General features: G+C 40.5%; 1 protein-coding gene across 3 annotated transcripts; it reads left to right on the top strand.

The window, feature by feature from the left end:
• Positions 1-19,300, top strand: LOC103591043 (adenylate cyclase type 10-like). 3 transcript variants are annotated; one of them, XM_008573425.1, is made up of 17 exons: positions 1-220; positions 753-889; positions 1,558-1,683; positions 4,559-4,831; positions 5,682-6,014; positions 8,829-8,892; positions 10,424-10,643; positions 11,213-11,338; positions 12,905-13,077; positions 13,595-13,751; positions 15,834-16,038; positions 16,128-16,224; positions 16,722-16,840; positions 17,107-17,224; positions 17,623-17,821; positions 18,348-18,543; positions 19,073-19,155. In XM_008573425.1, exons 1-17 carry the CDS (start codon positions 54-56, stop codon positions 19,081-19,083), a joined length of 2,721 nt encoding a protein of 906 aa, XP_008571647.1. In that variant the 5' UTR covers positions 1-53; the 3' UTR covers positions 19,084-19,155. The 3 variants fall into 3 exon arrangements, with proteins under 3 accessions (XP_008571647.1, XP_008571648.1, XP_008571649.1); XM_008573426.1 differs by lacking the exon at positions 18,348-18,543 and having other exon boundaries at positions 19,073-19,300; XM_008573427.1 differs by lacking the exons at positions 4,559-4,831; positions 5,682-6,014.
• Positions 19,301-21,097: the final 1,797 nt, after the last annotated feature.

Raw genomic sequence — 21,097 nt, 5'->3', positions numbered from 1 at the left:
ATGCAGCTTCCTGGGAGTTTTTGGGAACATTGCTCTCCAGTGTGCCCATCATCATGGTGATGACATTGACACCTACCTTCACACTGTGTGGCTGGGCCCAGCACTTCCTGCAGAGTTCTCAGGCTATCCTTGTGCCCATTTCGAAGTTGGCAGCAACCTCACTGTTGAGAATGGCATGTTGGGAGCTGGGGGTGGTGAGCATCCCCCAAGAGCTGCAGATGTGAGTGGCTAGGACTAGCTGGACACTTCATTAAGGGAGGAGTCAGTTCCATAACATAAATGAGAAGGCTCAGGTCTCACCGGAGTTGGGAGAGAGAATGGTATTAGCAACCATGACGATGCCCAAGACTAGATTTAAGAGGGGCAGTCTCCTCGTAAACTAGTAAGAGCCACCTCTCTGGGCTATCCACCCAGGTTTTCACAAGACAGTTAGGACTTGGATGGCTTGCTTAACGTGTCAATTATACATGATCAGGCCAATTTCTGCCAGTCCTGTTAGCAAAGGGATGTTAGTTCCTTTTAACATCAATAGAAGCAAAATAGTTGAGAAAGAAAAGTTACTGCCAAAATGCATTTCAAAGCAGGTCAGAAATTATTTTTTTAAATTTCTGTATTACTGCTTCCCTCTGTTAATGTGTGTCATCAAGAGCTGACTTTAACAAAAGAAGATTCCTCAGTATGAAATACTCTTATGCTTGGTTCCCCTTAAGTAGGCTTCTTTAATCAGCAGTCCCCTACTTACCTCTCTACAGCTACCTTCACCACAGGTGCTTTGGAAATCCCCTCTATTGTGAGGTCCTATGCCAGGACCTTCTTTCTAAGGACATACTGCTCTTTCATGACCTCCAAAAGGAGGAGGAGGAAAACAGCAAGTGGGAGACCCTCTCAGGTAAACTTAACTTCCCAGGGTTTTACGTGGATCCAGCTGCTGAAGTTCATTCTCCAACATGGCATCACCTGTCCTTTATGAGGCATGTACCTGTTCCCTGCTGACATTGTGGACCAGATTAGGCCTTCCCAGCTAAGCACATTATGCAAACATTGTGCAGTTGGGTGAAAATGCTACATATCTGCTTCAGATTACTTAATTCAATCTACAATAGTTCCTTTTTGAGCAGCCCAGGAGGTTGGGGATAGGAAAATAGGATTTATAAACATGAGAGTCCAGAATTGTATGTTATGATGAGAAGGATGACTTGAGGATTTGGGTGGCAGATAAGAGAAGAGAGGAGGGTTGGGAGAGGAAGAAAAGGTAGAAGTATGTGTAAATCCAGAAAGGCATCCTAGAGCCGTGATATAATAGAAGTAAGGGCTATTACAAGGTGAACAGGATTAGTGAGCAGTTGTTAGATATCTTATGGCACAGAAAATTTTGTTAGTTTATAATAGAAAATTAGAGAATAGGCAGGACGGGCGGGGCAAAACACTTTAAACCATGAAACACTTCGTTCATCTTCATCCTTTAGTTTTTTTACTAAATTCTTTTATTTTTGTAACTTTAAAACTGAAGTCACTGAGCATGATGTTTTTCTCAGTCATAGTCTTCTTTTCCTACAGCCAGTGCCGTGAAATCCTCAATGTATAGTATTTCTCCTGCCAGCTCTGAAGACCAGGAACTTTATGTCTGCACAGTCAAGGATGGTATAAACTTGGATACAGTGCCTCTCCCACCTTTGTTAAAAGGCAAGTTTCTTAAAAACCTCGAGTAAACCAATTACAGACATTATTGCAATTAATAACTTTGTGGGTGATTGAGTATAGGCCTCTCATTATCATTCTGGCTTTATTTTCTTCTGAAAAAGAAACCTGCCTTCCAAAAATAAGTTTTGCCATCACCTGAAGAGCCCTTTGAAAACTTGTAATGCAACTTGAGTAATGTTTTACTTTAAGTGAGCCTATTGTTCTCTTGGGGCTGACTGATGACTCAGAAAACTTTTCCAGTTTTTTAATAAGAATTAGGTCTTGTGTTTCCCTTTGTATATATTCCTGTGCCAGAGGAGACAGTAAGGAAGGGAGGTAATGTTGCTGAGATTTAAGAAAACCCATGGTGCTAGTGAATATATAAAGTTATGCACATAGCAAGAGTTTAATAAAAAAACAGTGCAAAGTCAGGGCTAGCCAGTTAGCTCAGTTGGTTAGAGCACAGCTTTGTAACACCAGACATCAAGAGTTTGGATCCCCATACTGGCCAGCTGCCAAATAAATAAATTATTATTTTTTTAAGTGCAAAGTAAGTTTATAATGATTAATGAGATAAAGAATAAAGACGCCATTAGAATTGGGTAGGCATAGTTGAAGGGGGTATGTTCTTAGAGATGAGTTTTTTGTTTGTTTAATGTTCTATTTGAGTGTTTGATTGGCAAGGTACTATACAAAACCTTCTTGAGGAATATTACAATGAACAAGCATATCTTCAAATAAAGTATGGTCTTGTTTTATGAAAATAAGACATGCTCATGAAACAGTAGTACAGAACACCGTGGTAGTTAAGAGCCAGGGCTTTGGAGTCAGAAACACCTGGACACTGTTGGCTCCTGCACTTACTGGCTGTGGAACTTTTGGTAAGTTAGCTAACTTATCTAAGCCTTAATCTTCTCACCAGTCAAATGAGGATAAAAACAGCTGCTTCTCATGGGTTAAAGATTAAATGAAATAAATTATGGCAAATAATAAATATTCTATGAATGTTAGCTATTATAAGCTCTTCACTCTAGAGGTTTTAGGGCCAATTAGAAAGTTTACATTCATATAACTATGATCGGCCACACTTGGCACTGGCTTTTCTTAGAAAGAAATACAACATGCTAGTAGGACAGTAGCAGGCAGTTTTCTTCACTGGGAGCCCTCACTGCAGTTAACATGGAGTCTCAAGTAATAGCTCAGGTGTGGGGGAATGAGACCATAATGCATGACTTCTTAGAAGCCCCATGTCCCAACTAGGAACTACTATCTCTTATAACAGCCCAATAGGTATTGCTTTCAGCCATGACCTATTACAAGAATTACTACACACAAGGAAGCGCAGAGCTGTGGCTTACCACCAGCTCATTCACAGTTTTCCCAGTCCAAATTAAGTTCCCCACTCAGAGGTCATTCTTAGCATAAACAAAGTTATCTGGTTACACAGCTGATCTAATTTTATCAGGATCCTACACAACAGCTCAAAAATTAACCCAAGGTCAACATTGTCAGAGAAGGAACAAAAGTCTGTTAATTCACAAGCTAAAATGTGTAGCTCACCAAAGCCTTGGGCTAAATGAAAGACAAAAGCTAGATTTTAAAAGGCTATGTAAGTTATAAAAGTATTTAAGAGGAGGACTGACATAATTATATTTGCACTTTAGATATATAATTCTGCCACTAGTTAATATATTATTGGAATAAGAATGAAAGGAAGTTGGACATGTGCAGTACAGAGTATTGTAGTGATCCAAGTGAAAATGACTACTTGACTAAAATTGTTTAGTAGAAAACATATTTAAGAGACATTTAGAAGGAGGACAGTGGGTGACCAGCAGGTTGTGAGGTACAGGAAAAGGTTTAGGATTATTCCAAGGTTTGGGGCTTGGTGACTTACTGGTTTAATATTGACTACTTTAATGTTTAGGTCAGAATATGGAGAGATTTGATGTTAATTAAGATCTTTACAATTATCAGGGATCTGTAATCAGGAAGCCTGGCCTACAAGCTAGAAGAAAGAGATACTAATAGAGGTACTAATAGATCATGAAAATGGTAAGGATTAGTGTAGCTTAGTGATTCAGAGCACAGTTTGGGGGCTACCAACAAAAGGTTTTGGTGACCACGGGGAGAACAGTTTCAGTAGTCTTTGTTGTTGGTTGAACAGCGAATGGGAAATGAGGACATGGAGATAAGGCTCTCTCAAAAGATTTGGCTGAATGGAGAAGGGAGGAGTAAGGCAAGGCAGTAGATGGGGTGAACAAAAAGGAAACATTTTTTGTGAAAAAAAAGATGGACAAATTGTCAATATAAGGTATTCTAGGTGTATTAGTTCATTTCTGTTGCTTATAACAAAATACACAGAACTGGGTAATTTGTAAGAAAACAAATTTATTGCTTATAGTTTCTGAGGCTGGGAAGTCCAAAGTCCAGGGAACACAGCTGGTGAAGGCCTTGGTGGTGGTGACAGTAACTCAGGGGTCTCACGTGACAGAAAATGGTGGAGCAGAGAGATATAGTTTCTGAGGCTGGGAAGTCCAAAGTCCAGGGAACACAGCTGGTGAAGGCCTTGGTGGTGGTGACAGTAACTCAGGGGTCTCACGTGACAGAAAATGGTGGAGCAGAGAGACAGACTCTCCTATCTCTTCTTTTAAAGCCCTCAGAACCACAACCCTGACCACCATTTTTAATCCATTCACTATGGCTTGTCCTACAAATCTAATCACCTCTTCAAGGCCACACCTTTCAATTACCATACTAGGACTTCCCACCTTCTTTACACTGTCACAATGGGGACTAAGTTTTGGGGGGACATTCAACCCAAGGCACTAGGTTTGTAGAAACCTTGTTTATTGCTGATTTTTTTTTTTTTGGGCAGAAATAGCAGTAAACCAACTGGATCAACTGAGCTCAGAGGAACAGTTGCTGGTCAAGTGTGCTGCAATCATTGGTCACTCCTTCCGTAGAGATCTGCTGCAGCACCTCCTGCCTTGCTGGGATAAAAATAAGCTACTTCAGGTGTTGAGGGCTCTTGTAGATATACATGTGCTCCACTGGTTCAACAAGAGCCAAGAGCTTCCTGCTGAGCCCATATTAGTGCCTTCCTCTATCCATATCATTGATCAAACCAAAGAGAAGAAGAAAAAGTCAGGTGAGGAAGGAGTGCTCCCTTGTTCTCAGGTCTAAACAGAATGCCCCAGTGGGGGTTTCTATGTGCAGAAAGACTATCAATATCATGTATCAAGGGCCTCTCTCTTAAACATATGGCTAATAAACAGGAAGAAAATGATCATTTAAACAATGGAGCCATGGTTATAGTCAAAAATCCTGTATTTTTCAGAATGTTCTTAATTTCAAGAATTCCAGCTCCTTGTTAACCTGTGTGTTAGTATTTTCATTTTGATTTTTTGGCTCAGAAAATATTGCCATAATTTCTTATTGGCTTCTAGGTGCAAATAATGAGAAAAAAAGGATAAACCATCCCTAATTTTAGAAATTCACAAGAAACATAAACACATGATATTGAAACAGACACGAACCAAGCAAGATATAAATTAAATAGCTTGCAATCTTAAATTCTCCACATAAAATAATAAAATTGTAGTGTGGACTACCCAAAGTACACATAATCCACAGGTAATTTCCCTTTGACTTTGAAATATGTTTAGGCCCTGTATTTGAACAGAGTCTTTCTGGTAATTTGACGTTTATAATAATTTGAAGTTTAAAAAAACTCAGTTTAGGCAGAACAATTAATAAATACTCCCAGTGTACTTCTGTACCCACTGATCATTTCTTCCCTGTTGTACTTTATGCTAAATATGGTCAATATCACTCTCAAATTGGTGCAAAATTCTTTACACAAAGAAGGCAGTAATACCAACCAAGAGTTGTAAATAAAATTTTCTTATAAACTGGTAGCCATGTGCTTGGGAGTTTGCCACATTGTGGCATAAAAGGATTTTAAGGAAGACTCTCACTTAGATTTTCCTAAATTTCAGATTTTGGTTCAGCCTCTCTTAGGCTACAAGAGGAACTATTCCTACTTCAAACTGAGGTGCTGGAATTTGGAGTGCCTCTATTACGGGAAGCTGCTTGGGAGCTGTGGCCCAAAGAACAACAGATAGCTCTGCACCTTGAATGTGCCTGTTTTCTCCAAGATTTGGCCTGCCGCTGTGGGAGTTGCCATGGAGGGGACTTTGTCCTCTTCCATCGATTTGCAATCTGTTCTACTAAGAGCTCTAGTGGGACCACCAGATTCTGTACTTACAAAGATACTGGTTCCGTGCTATCACAAGTGATCACAGACAAATTGCAGCTGCCTTCTCCCCAAGGTAAACTCAGGAAGCAGCAAAAGGATATGTGGGCAGCACTTCTCCTTATTCATGTACTTAGAGCTCTACATCAAAAAGTTGAAGTCAGATTAAGGGAGAAAAGTAGATAAAAAGAACCATTTATCCCTGAAGTACGAGAAATAAGAAAAACGTAATCTACGGTTAAAAGTAACCTTAGAGGGCCGGCCCGGTGGCGCACTGGAGAGTGCGCCACTTGGGAGCGCGGTGGCGCTCCCGCCGAGGGTTCGGATCCCATGTGGAGACTGGTTCCTGCTCACTGGCTGAGCGCGGTGCGGGCGCAACACTGAGGGTTGCGATCCCATTGCCGGTCCCCGGTACGGGCGCGACACCGAGGGTTGCAATCCCGTTACCGGTCAGTAAAAAAAGACAAAAAGGAAAAAAAAAAAAGTAACCTTAGATATTATATTTGTTTGGGTTGGCAGTCTTGGAGAAGTTATTTAACTTCAATTAATTGGGGAGAGTAATAACACCAATTGCACAGGGTTGTTGTGAGAATTAAATTAGCTAAAATACGTAATGTGCTCTGAACAATGACAGGCACATGGTGAGTGCTCAATACATTTTAGTTATTGTTTTTATTTGTTTGTTTTCTTTTCATGATTGTCATTTTTAATATACTAGTGGGTTTTGATTTTACTTGGGTTTTTATGGCAATGGTAGTTATTTTTCAGGAACCAAACCCAGTACTCCCTGAGAATTTCTTGTAAGGGTGGTCGTGTGGTGGTGAACTCCCGCAGTTTTTGTTTGCCTGAGAAATATACTATTTGCCCTTCATTTTGGAAGGACAGCCTTGCAGGGTAGAGTATTCTTGGCTGGCAATCTTTGTCTTTTAGTATTTTGAATACATCATCCCATTCCTTTCTAGCTTTTAGGGTGTGTGATGAAAAGTCTGATGTTAGCCTGATTGGGGTTCCCTAGTTATTGTTTTTATTATTCAGTTTAGTGCACATATATTGAGTTCTTATGTGTATAAGATGCTGTTCTAGGTGTTAGGAATAAAATGTGTTTGGTCTCTGCCCTCCTGAAGCTATTGGTTTTTTGGGGAAATACAGACATATAAATAGAGAATTAAAGTATGGCATGGTAAAGGCAATGAAAAAGGCATACATAGGGCTTGGGGATACCTAGAGAAGGGGCCATTAACTCAGCCTGAGGAGTATGTCAGAGAAGACTCTCCCTTGAAGGCGATAATGCCAGAATTGAGTCTTTTTTTTTTTTTTTTGGCAGCTTGACGGCCTGACCTTGCTTTTATAACACCACACTCTAACCAACTGAGCTAACTGGCCAGCCCCAGAATTGAGGTGGGAGTTAAGTACTTGAAGAAGGTGGTATTAGTGTATAGATGCACCATAGCCTGTTAAACCACATCTCAGACAACCATTCATCTGTCTTTGTTTTAATCTTTTCAGTTAGCTTACCTTACAGGACAGCTCATTTCATCATCTATCAGGAAGTTTCTTCTCTTCTTTCATCAAGGTGGAATCTATGTCTTTGTAGCTTTGCCCATTTTTCCTAATTGTGCCCTCTTCCATATTTGAAGACAGCTGTCAAGACCCAACTAAATCTTCTCTTTCTCTACTTTGATAGAAGAGAAGTTGGTTTTGGTATTGGTGGTCGGGGGACAGTTTGGGGGAAATGGTAGATTATTGCTGGTGAAAGGCTAAAATGAGGGATTTGATCTATGATCCTAATACTTCTTTTAACTGTAATATTACCATGACTCTGTGAAGGTGGACTAGTGACTTGGAGCAACTGAGCATTGGCTGATGAATTCTGTGGGCATTTGCACTTTCTGTGCTTTCTGAGGTCTGGTATTATGGAGAAATTGTACTATGGTTCATATTTCCTGTATCGCTCTTTGCTTTTGAGTAGTCAGTGTCAGCTTTGGATTCCACAGTCCAGTCAGTCTATAGGAGAGACTCAAGTCCTTCCAAGCCAAGCTGAACCCTGAATAGGCTTCCCAGATCCAGGGCCTCTGGGAAATGGCCTTTCAGACCAGGCACTGCCCATTTCCAGAGGGTGCTATTCACAGAAGCTATGATGTGATAGTGGCCCTTGGAGTCATGCATCGTAGTAGTGCAACCAAACATATTTCCTCAATTACCTTAGCTATTATCTGACATCATTACCATCAAATAGCCTAACCTTTTACTTCACCCATATCCTCCCTATAACAGTTTTCCTGGGCTCCTTATCAATCCTGCCACCCGTGCTCTGAGCCCTAATAGGTAACATCTCAACGTCATACCTTATATTTGCTGTTTTGATCTGTGAGAAGGTAGTTGCAGAAGACAAGTCAAACCTGGAGTATAAAGGCTATTTAAGGCATCTAGGAAAATCTGGAAACCTCTGTTGGCTACTGTGACTCCAGCAGACTTTGGCGTCTTGTGCTCCTACGGTTTTCTTGGTCTTAGGTTCTGCAGTTCACTCTGATTTGGCAATAAACCTGATTCAGATGTATTCAGGAATTTTCACTATGAGATGTAGCCATCAAACCATGATGGACCATTCTTTATTCATTTTTTTCCTTCATGTAGCAAACATTGAGTGCCTCCTTCAAGTTAGGAACTGGTTTGGGGGATTTGGGAATGAGGGTAGTTACTATTTTAATCACAAATAGATGAATTAAGATGAATTTAAATTAAATAGGTTTAATTTAAATTAAGGAATTTACAATCTACCATCCTACTTTTGTATTATAAACTGCAGTGGAAAGGTAGTCAGGAATTTAAAATGTCCTCAGTTAATCCAAACATGGATACTTAAAGTTAATCATATTTTTTCTCCCTACAGAGAGTTTTCAGTTCCAGACAAAACCATCCAGAAGTCAGGAGGCCTTCTCAAGTGAACACTGCAGGTAGATGGAGATGCTGAGGGTAGACACAGAGGTGGCCAAAAGTGAGAGACGGGCGCGACCATTAAACTGGGGCACTAACCTCACCAGCAGACCAGAAGAGCATCTGACCAACCCAGAGTAGTGACTGTTGTACTCAGTTCAAAATTCAGGTTAAAGAGATTTGGAAAGGCAATGTTCAATTCTCTGTAGGGAAATTATTTCTTAGTGGAATGAACTTTATTTAATAGTTTTCAAATGCATTGTACACATGCCAGATTTTTTTTTCAGCTATAAATTTGTCTTCTCAATTATTTTTGCCCCAGGTAATATTAAAATGAATTTGCATTCCTAACCACATACCTCTTGGCTTTCTTTTTGTTGTTATTGTTAATTTTTTTAGTTATACAAATAAAACTTGAATAAATTCTAGTTTAAAATTTTTTAAAGAATATTGAAAAGATGCAAGTTTCTCTTTGCTCTTCTTCCCTACTCTCTTCCTAATATAAATGCTGTTAATCATGTATATAAACCGGTCCTTTCTCTAGGTGTTTATTTACTTATATAAGCACACATGTATATGGTTTTGCATTTTTTAGTTCAACGGCATTGTACTGTAAGTATTGTAGTGCCGTTTGTTTTGTTTAACTAAATAATATGTCCTAGAGATCTTTACTTCCTCCTGGCTTTCTAATGCCTACTGCATCAATTTTAAATGACCCCACCTTGAGACCACCAGCCATTCTATATACAGCTTCCCATTCCACCCAATGGGAAACCTGATTTTCTACTGTTTTTAAAGAAAAATCTACATTCCACATGAACTACTTCCACACTCACCAGTTTGTCTTTGCTCACACAACTCTCCCTTTTTAAATGCTGAGTGGCTTCTGCATTCCTCCACTTATCAGAATGTTGACTATCCTTCAAGACCCTCCTAGTTCTCACTTTTTTTTTTTAGATCATTGTAGCTCAGAGAGATCTGACCTCTTTTGAACTCGTCTATAGAAAGTGCACTAGACTGGTAGAGAGGGAGCTCTAGTTTTAATTCTACTTCTCAGTAGCTGTGGGGCCATATATAAGTCGCTTAGTATCTCTGAGCCTCAGTTTCCTCATATGTAAAAGAGAGGTAATTTTTGCCTGCCTGAAAGGATTATTGTAGGATTAGATGATGATGATGTATAAAATAATATTCAAATATGCTATTACGAAATTCAAATATGCTAAAAAAATATTACTTGTTGCTTTGTATCATTTTTATATTTTATTTAACATTTACATTGCTAGTTTATTCTTCAGCTGTGATGTTTCCACATTTAAATTGTGAGGTACCCAGGTTGGATTTAGTTTTTTTTTTAAATCGCTAATAGAGCATTGCAGTTTTAGCTCTGGTACCCGACTCAAAAACGTATGGCATGATGGAGAAGAATAGACATAGAATTAAGGAATTGTACAGGAAATCTTCCTGGAAAAAGTGGTTTTGAGGCCTGGTAATGCCCCAACAAAAGTGGCAGCTTTGTGGCCATTCTCAGTTCTTCATTTTCTCTCCACAAAGAACAGAGGAGGAGTTCCTGAATCAAGTTAACAGGAAGTTGGCTCAGACCAGCCCCAAAAAAGACCTGTTGACTACAAAGCCTTGTCACTGTGAGGAAATCCTGAAATTAGTGCTCTCACCCCTCACCCAGCACTGCATGGTCATTGGAGAAACCAATTGTGCATTTTATTACCTGCTGGAGGCTGCTGCTGCCTCCTTGGACCTGTCAGATAATTACATGGTGAGCAAGCTCTGCTCTCTGCCTTTGAGCTGAGCCCTTTTACTTTGGGAATTTGATTGAGATTTCTTACTGTCAAGTAACTGTGAGTGGAAAGTGGAAGAAAATGGGAGAGAGAGAGAGGAGCTGGAAGGGATTTAGGAGAAAACATGAAATGGGAGTGTGGTAGTGACAGAGCACCAACCCATGCTAGCATTGCTCCTGACTCTTGGACAAGCAGTCCAGCTCCCCATTTCTTTTTTTTTTTTTTTTCCTTTTTGTCTTTTTTTGTGTCCGGTAACGGGATCGCAACCCTCTGTGTCGCACCCGCACCGCGCGCAACCAGTGAGTGGACCAGTCTTTATATGGGATCCGAACCCTCGGCGGGAGCGCAGCCACGCTCCCAAGCGCCGCCTCTACCGAGTGCGCCACCGGGCCGGTCCCCAGCTCCCCATTTCTAACTCAAAATCCAAACCTGATTCAAATTCAGATCTTGACTCTCATCATAACCTTACTCCAGGCTTCATCCTAATCTCACCCCTAGCGTCATTCTAATCCTAATCCAGTTTCTTTATATCTTGTCCTGTTTGGAGGCCTTTTCTTATCTGAGGAAGGCAAGCAGTGTTCTGGGCCAAGCCTCAGCATTCTCATTCTTAAAAAAGCGCAAGGTGAAGATCTGTCAGTTCGAAGAGGCTACTTTCTGCTGTCTTCGGTCAGAGGTGAGGACAGAGGGTGACTGTGAAATTTTGGTTATTTCTCCTTAGGGTTACCCTATTATTATTATTTTTTTTAATTTCTTCATTGTTTTTTGTGCATGTGTGATTGTAAATATGATGATGTGATAAAAGGTTGCAAAAATTCAAGATATAGAAATATATTTTTTTTTAATTTCTTCATTGTTTTTTGTGCGTGTGTGATTGTAAATATGATGATGTGATAAAAGGTTGCAAAAATTCAAGATATAGAAATATATAATATGTAGAAAGTGAAAGAACCCCCACTAATCCCACACCATCCCCACAATAGTGAATAATTTGATGTATGTTCTGCAAACTATACACACACACAGCCATATCATTATTGGTTTTTATTATTATTTTAATAGGATCATATTCTACCTTCTCATTCTTAATAGTACAGACTAGACATATTTGTATATTGGTGTACATATTGATCTATCACGTAGTTACAGCTGCCAAGCATTCCATTGCATGGGTTTACCATAGTTTAACTATTCCCTTATTTATGTGCATTTAGGTTATCTCTAATTTTGGTGTTATAAACATTGCCACAGTGAATAATCTTATTAAATATTTTTTTTTCTGCTCTTGTGAGAGTGGTTCTGTAAGAGAAATTTCCAGATATAGAAATGACAATTGCCCACCTAAAATACTCTATCAATTCAAGTTTTTCCCATTTCTTCACATCCTTACCAACATCAGATATTGTGTCTTTTTTAAACTTGCTAATCCCTAGATGAAAGCTATATTGTATTTTAATGTGTGTTTCTTAATTAATAAGGTAAATTATTCTTATATGTTCACTGGTCATTACATTTATTTTTCTATAAATTTTATTTTCATGTCCTTTGCTCATTGAAGTATAAATAAACTAATTTTAATGTAAACCTTAAGATAATCTGGTGAGGAGAGTAAACTTAATGTGTATAATGCCTTTGAAGGCCAAAGGAAATGTTAGCGTTGTTCATGGTATTACATTATTTGTGTTTCAACCAAGAGGCCTTTGGAGCAAAATTCTCCCAAAATTGTTCTAGTATTACATAAACTTTATCACTTTCTTGGGGCATTTTGCCTTAGAAAGTGAAGGTTTAGGATCACCTCGAGGTAGTTTTTCACCTCCCACCACCACGTTCACTGTGGTGATACAAATTCTTTAGGAAGGAGAGATACAGGATTTGGTGATATTTCAGATGTTTTCCATGACATCTGAGAGCACTGGAGTCTTCACACAAATGATGATTTCATCTCAGTCTAACTGTACCACTTTCTAAATCACAACCTTCCTCTACTACCCACTGACAAATGTGTGGGAGATGAGAAAGAAGGGTGCTTTCTTCATAATCCTATTTCCCCACCCCTTTACTTGCTTATGGTCCTACTGGTACTTGTTAGTGTGACTGCTGAACAGGCTGTGCTCCAACCCAGCTCACTCTAGCACCTTAGTGACCCCAATTACACATCTCAAAATGAAAGAGCCAGTGTGTTACACCCAAAACTTAGTCCATAGTACTCTGCTTACATTTACATTTCTTATCCCATCTCCAGGTCTGTTTTAACATGGGACAGATCACCTTGGCCAAAAAATTGGCTAGGCAAGCTCTTCAACTGCTGAAAAGGAGTTTCCCTTCGACCTGGTTTGGTGTCCTTTTCCAAACATTCCTGGAAAAGTATTGGCATTCCTGTTCCCTGATCCAACCCCCAGACAACCCTAGTGAGAAGTAAGAAGCCTGAACAAGCTGTGCTGGTTTCATTTAGGGCCATAGAGAACTGTATAGCTAAACTAGGACCCAGCCTGGAACTTCACCTGTGACCTAAGACTCCTCTTTTTCTTACTATCAAGTAACCTTCAAGCATATAACAGACAAGCATATGACAGTATAAAAGACAGCATATACATATATGCATGTAACAAATAAGTATATAACAGACACTTCTAGGTCTTCCACCTTATTTTCCCATCCAGTTCAATGTTGCAAATAGTAATTCGAAGAATGGATCTTTTTGTAAAACCTCTTTCTGAACTTATCCTGGTAAAGAGGGATGAACTTTCCTGGTCAAGAGGGATGAAATTAAAATGGCATATGGGGTTAGGAACAGTGGGATTCCAAGAACATTTCTGAGTTTGAAAGTCTACAGATGGCTGCATGATGAGTAGACTTGTATCTCTTAAGAGGAGGGTAAGTTGGGCATTGGTGAAGAGTAAGGTTTTGCTAACTGCCTTGTGCTTTGTAACAGTAAGAAGAAGCTAGCAGTCCTGCAGCAGCGGGTGCATGCCCTCTCACTGCTCTGGCAGCTCTATAACCTAGAGGCCACAGCCAACAGCCACAGGTTTGCCTGCCTGGCCACTCTTATGCAGAAGAATTCGGCTGAGGAGTTTGCAAATGAAGCCCAGGTGAGCCAGTCCTTGCTTTACCTCTGGACCTCAGTCAGAAAACTCAGCACTAGGGAGAAAGACCCTGCAAACTTCATGATTTTAGTATGGTTCCCCAATAACCCATTTTTAACTGGAGACTACTGATCATGTGTTTGAGCCCGGTTTTTCAATTTGCAGTTTATAAATGGGTTTCTAGGTATGGGGTTATCTGTGAGCTCTTTCAACTGAATGCAGAATTTTGTTTGTATGTTCAAAAGAGCATTAGGGTAGGGGTCATGAATTTCATCAGATTCTTAGAGAAGTTCATGATCCAAAAAAGGAATAGAACTGCTGACTTAGGAAAAGAGGAACGGAAATGTGTCTTCCTAATTTTAGTATCTGTCTGTCTTTCTCTTTTATCCATTTATTCAACAGATATTTAGTGAAAACCTATTATGTTCCAGGCATTGAATCTTGGCTTCAGAAAAACAGATGAAGTATGTTAAAATGTAGTAAAATATCTAGCATATTAGGCAATACTAAATGCAGTGGAAAAAAATTAAGTGGAGGCAGGGGGAGGTGGTTGGGTGCAGTTTTAAACAAGGTGGTCAGAGAAAGCCTTGCTGAGCAGGTGACAATTGGAGCAAACATCTGGAGGAGGTGATAAAGTAAGCCAGACTGTCTGGGAAAAGAGCATATAGGCAGAGGGCACAGTGAATGCACAAGGCATGCCCTCTGTGCTTGAGGAACAGTGAGGAGGCCAGTGTGACTGAGGGGAGGGAGAGGAGGAGAGCATCCCAGGAGGTGAGGTCAGAGGGACTGGGGAGGGGCAGAATGGCAGATAGTGCAGGCCTTATAGGCCACTGGATGGGTTTTGGCTTTTACTCTAAAAGAAATGGAAAGCCATTGATTGGTTCTGAGAAGAGGTATGACAGGGTCTACTTTTATTTTAACAAGATCATTCTGGTACTGTATTGAGAATAAACTGAAGGGGGCAAGGGAGGAAGAAGGGAGACTGGTTAGGAAGTTATTAGAGTCATGTAGGCAAGAGATGGTGGTGGCTTGGATTCTTGTGGTAGCAGAATAAGTGAGGAAGAGTGGCCTTTTGTCAAGATAAAACCAACAGGATTCACTCGTAGATCCTTTCTGGGATGTGAGAGAAAGAGAAGAGTCAAGGATAATCCCAAGATCTGTGATCTGAAATTCTAGATGGTTAGAGAGACTTTTAATTGGGATGGGGAAGACTGCAGGAGAAAGATTGGGAGTTAGGCTTTGGACATGTTTAATTTGAGATGCCTAGACATCCAAGTAGTGATATGGAGTAGGCAGTTGAATAGATGAGCCTAGGATTAACAGAAGTCTGAGCTGGAAATAGGAATATGGGAGTCATCAGTGTGTAAATGCTATTTAAAGCTATGAAACTGGGTGAGAACACAACGAGAATAAATGTAGAAAAGAAAAGAGTTCCAAAGACTGCATTAATAGCTCCAATGTTAAGAGGTCAGGAGGATGAGGAAAAATCAGCAAAAGAAACTGAAGATAAGTGGAATAAATGTAGAAAAGAAAAGAGTTCCAAAGACTGCATTAACAGCTCCAATGTTAAGAGGTCAGGAGGATGAGGAAAAATCAGCAAAAGAAACTGAAGATAAGTTGCCAGGGAGAGAGGAGAGCACAGTGTCCTGGAAATATAGGGAAAAAAGTGTTTCAAGAAGAAAGTCATTAATTATATCAAATGTGCATGTGGTTATGACAGAGATCTAGGCAGCAGTTTTGAAGAACTTCAAGGAGCAAGAATCAGATGACTTTATAGAGAAAACAAAGAAGAGTCTGTTTGGCCAGTGCTTTGAAGGGAAAGTCTTGGATTGGAGATGAAGAAGAGGGGCATGTAGAGAAAGTGGTTTGTTTAAAGAACAGGCAGTAAGAATGATCAAGTTAGAAGTGTAGGGGTGGGAAGGAGCATGTTTTTCCAGTGGAGTGGAGGCAAGCGGTAGGGGCATCAGGAGTACAGACTGAGTGAGCAGCAAGGTACATTAGCAGGCTCTTACACAAGAGAGAGACAAAAGGGAGATGTCATGTGAATATACAATGGGAATATTTTACCCTATGTTTGTTGCCCTGCAGGTTGTCTCTACCTATGTGGACCTCTCCCAGTTCTCCCAGAGCATGGGTGACAGGGACAAGTGGCTGCACTGTGAACAAATGGCCATTCAGAAAAGCAGCCTATGTTGGTTCTCCAGAGAGGGATTGTTGGCCACAGCCCAGCTCATGCAAGCCTTGGCCTACACCAAGCTCTGCCTAGGCCATCTTGACTTCTCCATCAAGCTGGGTAATGGGGCTTGGGGCTGGTGGTCCTCGGGCTTTTAGAGAGTCCAAGTTCACTGCTAGACCTCATGCAATACTCTTTAACTTCCTTAGGTTTTCAAGCTCTTGAGATATGCAGACACCTCAAGAAACCAGCCCTGGAGAATCTGGTTCTCTCAGTTCTCTTCAGATCTGCATTTCTGGAGAAGAAGTATTAAGATTATTTTCTGTCCTAAGAGGGTATTTGTTTCCTAAGAGGGGTGGGTATATTCTCTCAGAGAAATTTGCAGTAGAGAGGGAGATGCCATTACATTTCCACAGCCAGGGCTGTCTTTCCCCTGGACACCCCAGGAAGCATTATCTCACGTATGGGGGTCAAGAGTGGAAATGCAGTCAGAGCTGCTACTATTCCTCAGCACTTGAGGCTCATGGACAAACTTTCTTTTTCTTAACTTTCTTTTTCATTTTTCTGCAGGGAGGTGGGGAATTGCAGCAGCTCAAAACCCTGGAAACTGCCTCAGAGGCATTTTCCCACCTCCTTTGCCTAGAGACAGGTCTGATCCAAGGCACAGATGTTCTCTATATAAATAGAGCTATGGAGAGGAGAACTAGGGGGTGTTGAGCTGCTTTGAAGGTGTCAGATCCCCTCCTTTCCTGCATCATCCTCCTCACTCCCTAGCTGGTCCCAGTGGCTCTGTCTTTCGGCAGATTTGATCTGTGTGTCCATGTGTTGGAGAGTCAGTGGGCGCTCATTTCCCAGGGTCATGATGTCCTCAGCCTGGCCTGCTTCTACTCTGCTTGCTTAGATCTGCTGCTCTATGGAAAAGGTAAATCTTGCTCAGGGCTCTGCTGTACTCCAGAGGGATTCAGACCTCAGATGGGGCACTAGATTTGGAACACAGGCAGTCATGAGCCTATACCTCAGACATGGCCTCTGCTCCTGGCCCCTGGCTCCTTAAAATCTGGGAACCACGTTGTGATTCAGGGATGTCTGCCTTTCAGGTCTTGTTTTCTTCCGTGTACCACATACCTTCTATACCCCAGATCCTATGTTGACAACGTATACTAGCCTGGTTACCTTCTCTGTCCACAGGATTGCTGTGTAGGCCCTTTGGCGAGTGTCTCCACTTCATTCAACACTACGAGCACAGCTGTGTTCTAACCTCTCAGAGCAATGTCATGCTGGGAGTTCACTCCTCCCTGGCCATGTGGTAATGTCTTACTCAGGGTCTGTGAGTAAGGGTAGAAATTTAAGTCATTTAAGCTATGTCACCCCTCCAGGCAGAACTATTCAACATCTCCAACCAGCTTTTAAAGACTATTCACCTCCCATCCCTTCCCATATTACTAGCATTCTTGTCCCTTAACAAGTTTGGGCCTATAGATTGAGGTTTAAGTTTAGAGTTACATTTAAGTGCTAGAGTAACCCATGGCAAGGCTGAATATCACTGGTCTCCTTGCATGTGAGTTAGTAGCCTTGGCCACTTTCCAGCATCATAATCATGACTGTCCAGGATGTCTTAGAGCCTTAAAGAAGTGACAGTTTTGTGAAAGAGCCATGGTTGATAAACTGGGGATAGAGCTGAAAGCTATGACTCTTTCCCTCCAGGTTTGCCCAAGACTCACAGTGGGACCTGTTTGAGCACCACTTCTCCAAGGCTTGCCAGTTGGTGAAAAGAACCAATGCTTCACTATTTGGTTCACATGGCTTTGTTCGATTTCTAGAGTGCCACGTGCTGATGTTACAGAAAATGCCAGCGGGTGTCTTCATGCATATTCCCCCTGAGACTTACAGCCAAGCCCTCAAGGTACCTGTTTCTCTGCTGTCCTTCAACTGACACCTAATTCATTTGGTCACACCCTGTAATACTCTTCCTGCCACCTGTATTCTCCCCTTACTCTTCCTCTCACTGGCTGTATCTCCCTTTCCTCCTTGAACCCTTTGTTTCTCCACCTAGAAACTTTCCGCCTGCCTCATGTACCCTCCCAGATATTCTTGTATCTTGGTTTCTTAACTTTCCACCTTTGCACAGCTACTACCTAATAGCATTAAAATGTTAACATTTGTCTCTTCTCAATGGACCGACTTTATGGCTCAGTCTGTAATTTGACACATCTTCCCTACAGCCCTGCTTTCTCAATCTAAGATGAATTGCAACTTCTCTATATCCCAAAACCAATTTCCCAGACCTATTCTGCCATCAATAACTCCTCCCTGTTCCCCCAGCCCTGAGTGAGTATGCTGAGTGGGGACTATTGTAAATTCTGATGAAGTGATGTGTTAGAAAAAGAAAGTAATAATCCCAGAGCTAATGAAACTTCCTTTCATTTCAGTATTTTAAAGAGTTCTTCTCTCGATGTGTGACCTGCCCTGTTTATCACCAGCGGGTCTCTGAACTTAAGGCCTCTGTAATGAGATGTGGGAAAAGAGAATCCATCAGACCTTATGACACTTGTTTGACCAGGATTTGGATAGAGGGAGAATTCCTGGAGGAAAACAAGTCTTATGAAAGAAATTTAGGAACACAGAGTAAGCATTCCTTCCTAGAACCCTTGTGTGAGACATAAAGAACAATCTCAGATTCTTACAAGTAGTCAAAGGCTACACCTATGAAGTCAGAAGAGACACACAAGATGTAAGGAGTTAGTCCTTGCTCTAGAGGTAAGTATAGTCCTCTCCCTAGTGTTGGACATAGCCTGGACAGACAGGAGTCCCATATATTGTTTAACAAAGTAATTTCTTTAGCCTCCTGCAGCCCTTTGTTTCAGCATCTATAACCCTTAGGTGTAGGAAGTTCTTCCTTGTGTCTAGCTTGAACAACTGGGTTGTTTCCTTGGAGGAGCTGGATGGTCACTAAGAGGAAAAGAAGGCCTTAAAAGTCACTATGTAATGTCTATGAAGGTAAATAGTACGATGTAGGCAAGAAAAAGGAAAGATTATACATAGTTTCTTGCTTAGAGCCTTGCAGATATTCTCCTTTCCTAGGGCCATTGGTTAAATTTATAATTGCTGAGGACATTCTTTGTGTTCATGACATTCTTTATGTTCCCTCTTTCAGGATTTGACTGAGTGGCTGATGTCAAGGAGAATAAAAAAACAGAAGAAACTCAAGAATGTATATGTTAAAAAAAAATCTGAAGGGATCATGATTCTCTTATTGCATATAACACAAGGAAATGCCCCAAATTCTCCTTTTTAAGTGTACATATTAAATATACTAGCCTTTTACGGTCACTGCTAGCTATGTCTTTGTCAAAATAAAAGCCTATGTTTATGAAGCACGACACTTAGTTTTTTGGCTTTTTTTTTTTTTTTTTTTTTTTTTTTAACTCTTAATAGTCATTAGCACAACTGTAACAGAAATTAGAAGTAGGGGTAGATAGGAGGACTGGGAAGTTTTCAGATGAACTGATTCCATCTTATATAAGGTAGGATCCATTAGTAGATGGAAAATCACAACCCTAATAAATTTTGCCATTACTAAAGGAAGGTTGGCAGTGTGAAAACTTGGGGGTTGCCTTCTTTTGGCACAGATGTGGTAATGGATTTCTAAGAAGTCAAGGAGTCTTTTGAGAGGTGTACAGGGCTGTGGAAATCCATTTCTCCTTTGTGCTATGTGACTTGGGCATTCCCAGGTGGATCTTAAGTTGCCCTGTGTATGACTCCAGCTTTCTTCCTTTTCCTTCCTTTTTGGAGCTGCCATCTTTGGCCTTTATCTGTTTGATGGTCTTTCTTCCACAGAGTATGATCTTCCCCACTGATTTTTTACACTTTATAACTCAGTCATCTAGTGTCCAAAGAGTCAATTGCTAATGTTATGATAGCTACCCATTTGTTGCTACTTATTCTGTGCTTGAAATACATTCTTTAAATTGTTATATTAACTCTGTGAGGCAAGTACTAATATTGTCCTATATTACAGATGAAGAGTGGAAGCTTAAAAAGGTTTTACCCCAAGAAACACAGCCATAAAATGGTATAGCTGAGATCCTAACTCAGATTTGATTCCAGAGTTTATGCTATTAACCATTAGGCTTTACAGGCTTTCATGAGACCTAAGCTATCCTGTACCCATTCTTCACCATTCTCTTCAAATGGCCAAGATCAGAACTTTAAGGGCAGAGAGGGAGCTGCTTACAAAAGGGAGTCCTGTACTTGCCCTTTAAATTATGCTGTCTTTTCTATACATTCCCTCCTTCCCTTCTCCCTCTTCTCTCACTTTTCTCCTTCTTGATATCTTCTTTCTCTCCCTCTACTCCCTCCATGTCTTCCGTTGTGTTCCTCCTGTCTTGCCCCTCCTTCCTTTCTCCTCACCCACTTTCCCCCTGTCCTCCTCCTTGATTCCATTACATTTCTGAGAGGCAATGTAGAATAGCAGTCAATAGCAAGGACTCTGGAGCCAGACAGGCTGGGTTCAAATTCTAACCTGCTATTTATGTTACTTTGGGCACATAATTTATTTTCTATGTGCCTCAGTTTCCTTTTCTGCAGATGGGGATAAAAATAGGACAAAAGAATGTAATTGTGAAGACTACATGAATATAAAGCACTTAGAATAGTACCTGTGGGCACATAGTAGGCACTCCATAAATGTAATTACATTAATTCATTTTTTATATTTAAAAATAGGTATTACATTTACATGTAATAAAATGTACAAAAGTCAAAAGGAAAAGAAGTATATAACAGAGAAAAACTCCTTCCCATTCCTGCCCCCCAGCCACCAGTTGCTCTCTCCAAAGTTGATCAGTATTACCACTTCCTTGCGTATCCTACAAAAAAAATTTTTTTTCCCTTTGGTGGCTGGCCAGAACAGAGATCCAAACCCTTGACCTTGGTGTTATAACACCACACCCTAACCAACTGAGCTAACCAGCCAGCCCACACAATTATTCTATGCACATACAAGCATACTTACTGCACCCTTCTTTCCCACTAATGGTGGTAATAACACACTGTGTGCTGCTCCTGTTTGTTTTTTTTTCATTTCATTTTGGCAATTTTTAATTGAGATAAAACCCACATAACATAAATTGTACACCTTTTTTTTTTTTTTTTTTTTTTTTTTTTTTTTTTTTTCTTT

The sequence above is a fragment of the Galeopterus variegatus genome, unplaced genomic scaffold (assembly GCF_000696425.1).
Source record: "Galeopterus variegatus unplaced genomic scaffold, G_variegatus-3.0.2 Scaffold922, whole genome shotgun sequence".
NCBI lineage: Eukaryota > Metazoa > Chordata > Mammalia > Dermoptera > Cynocephalidae > Galeopterus > Galeopterus variegatus.
This window is presented reverse-complemented; position numbering and strand designations above follow the sequence as displayed.

Excerpts from the sequence above, each read along its gene's own strand:
- LOC103591043 (XM_008573425.1), top strand. The coding sequence starts at position 54 with ATGGTGATGACATTGACACCTACCTTCACACTGTGTGGCTGGGCCCAG. Across the intron at positions 6,015-8,828 it reads GCAGCTGCCTTCTCCCCAAG|AGAGTTTTCAGTTCCAGACA; the intron begins GTAAACTCAGGA and ends TTCTCCCTACAG. Across the intron at positions 13,078-13,594 it reads CCAGACAACCCTAGTGAGAA|TAAGAAGAAGCTAGCAGTCC; the intron begins GTAAGAAGCCTG and ends GCTTTGTAACAG.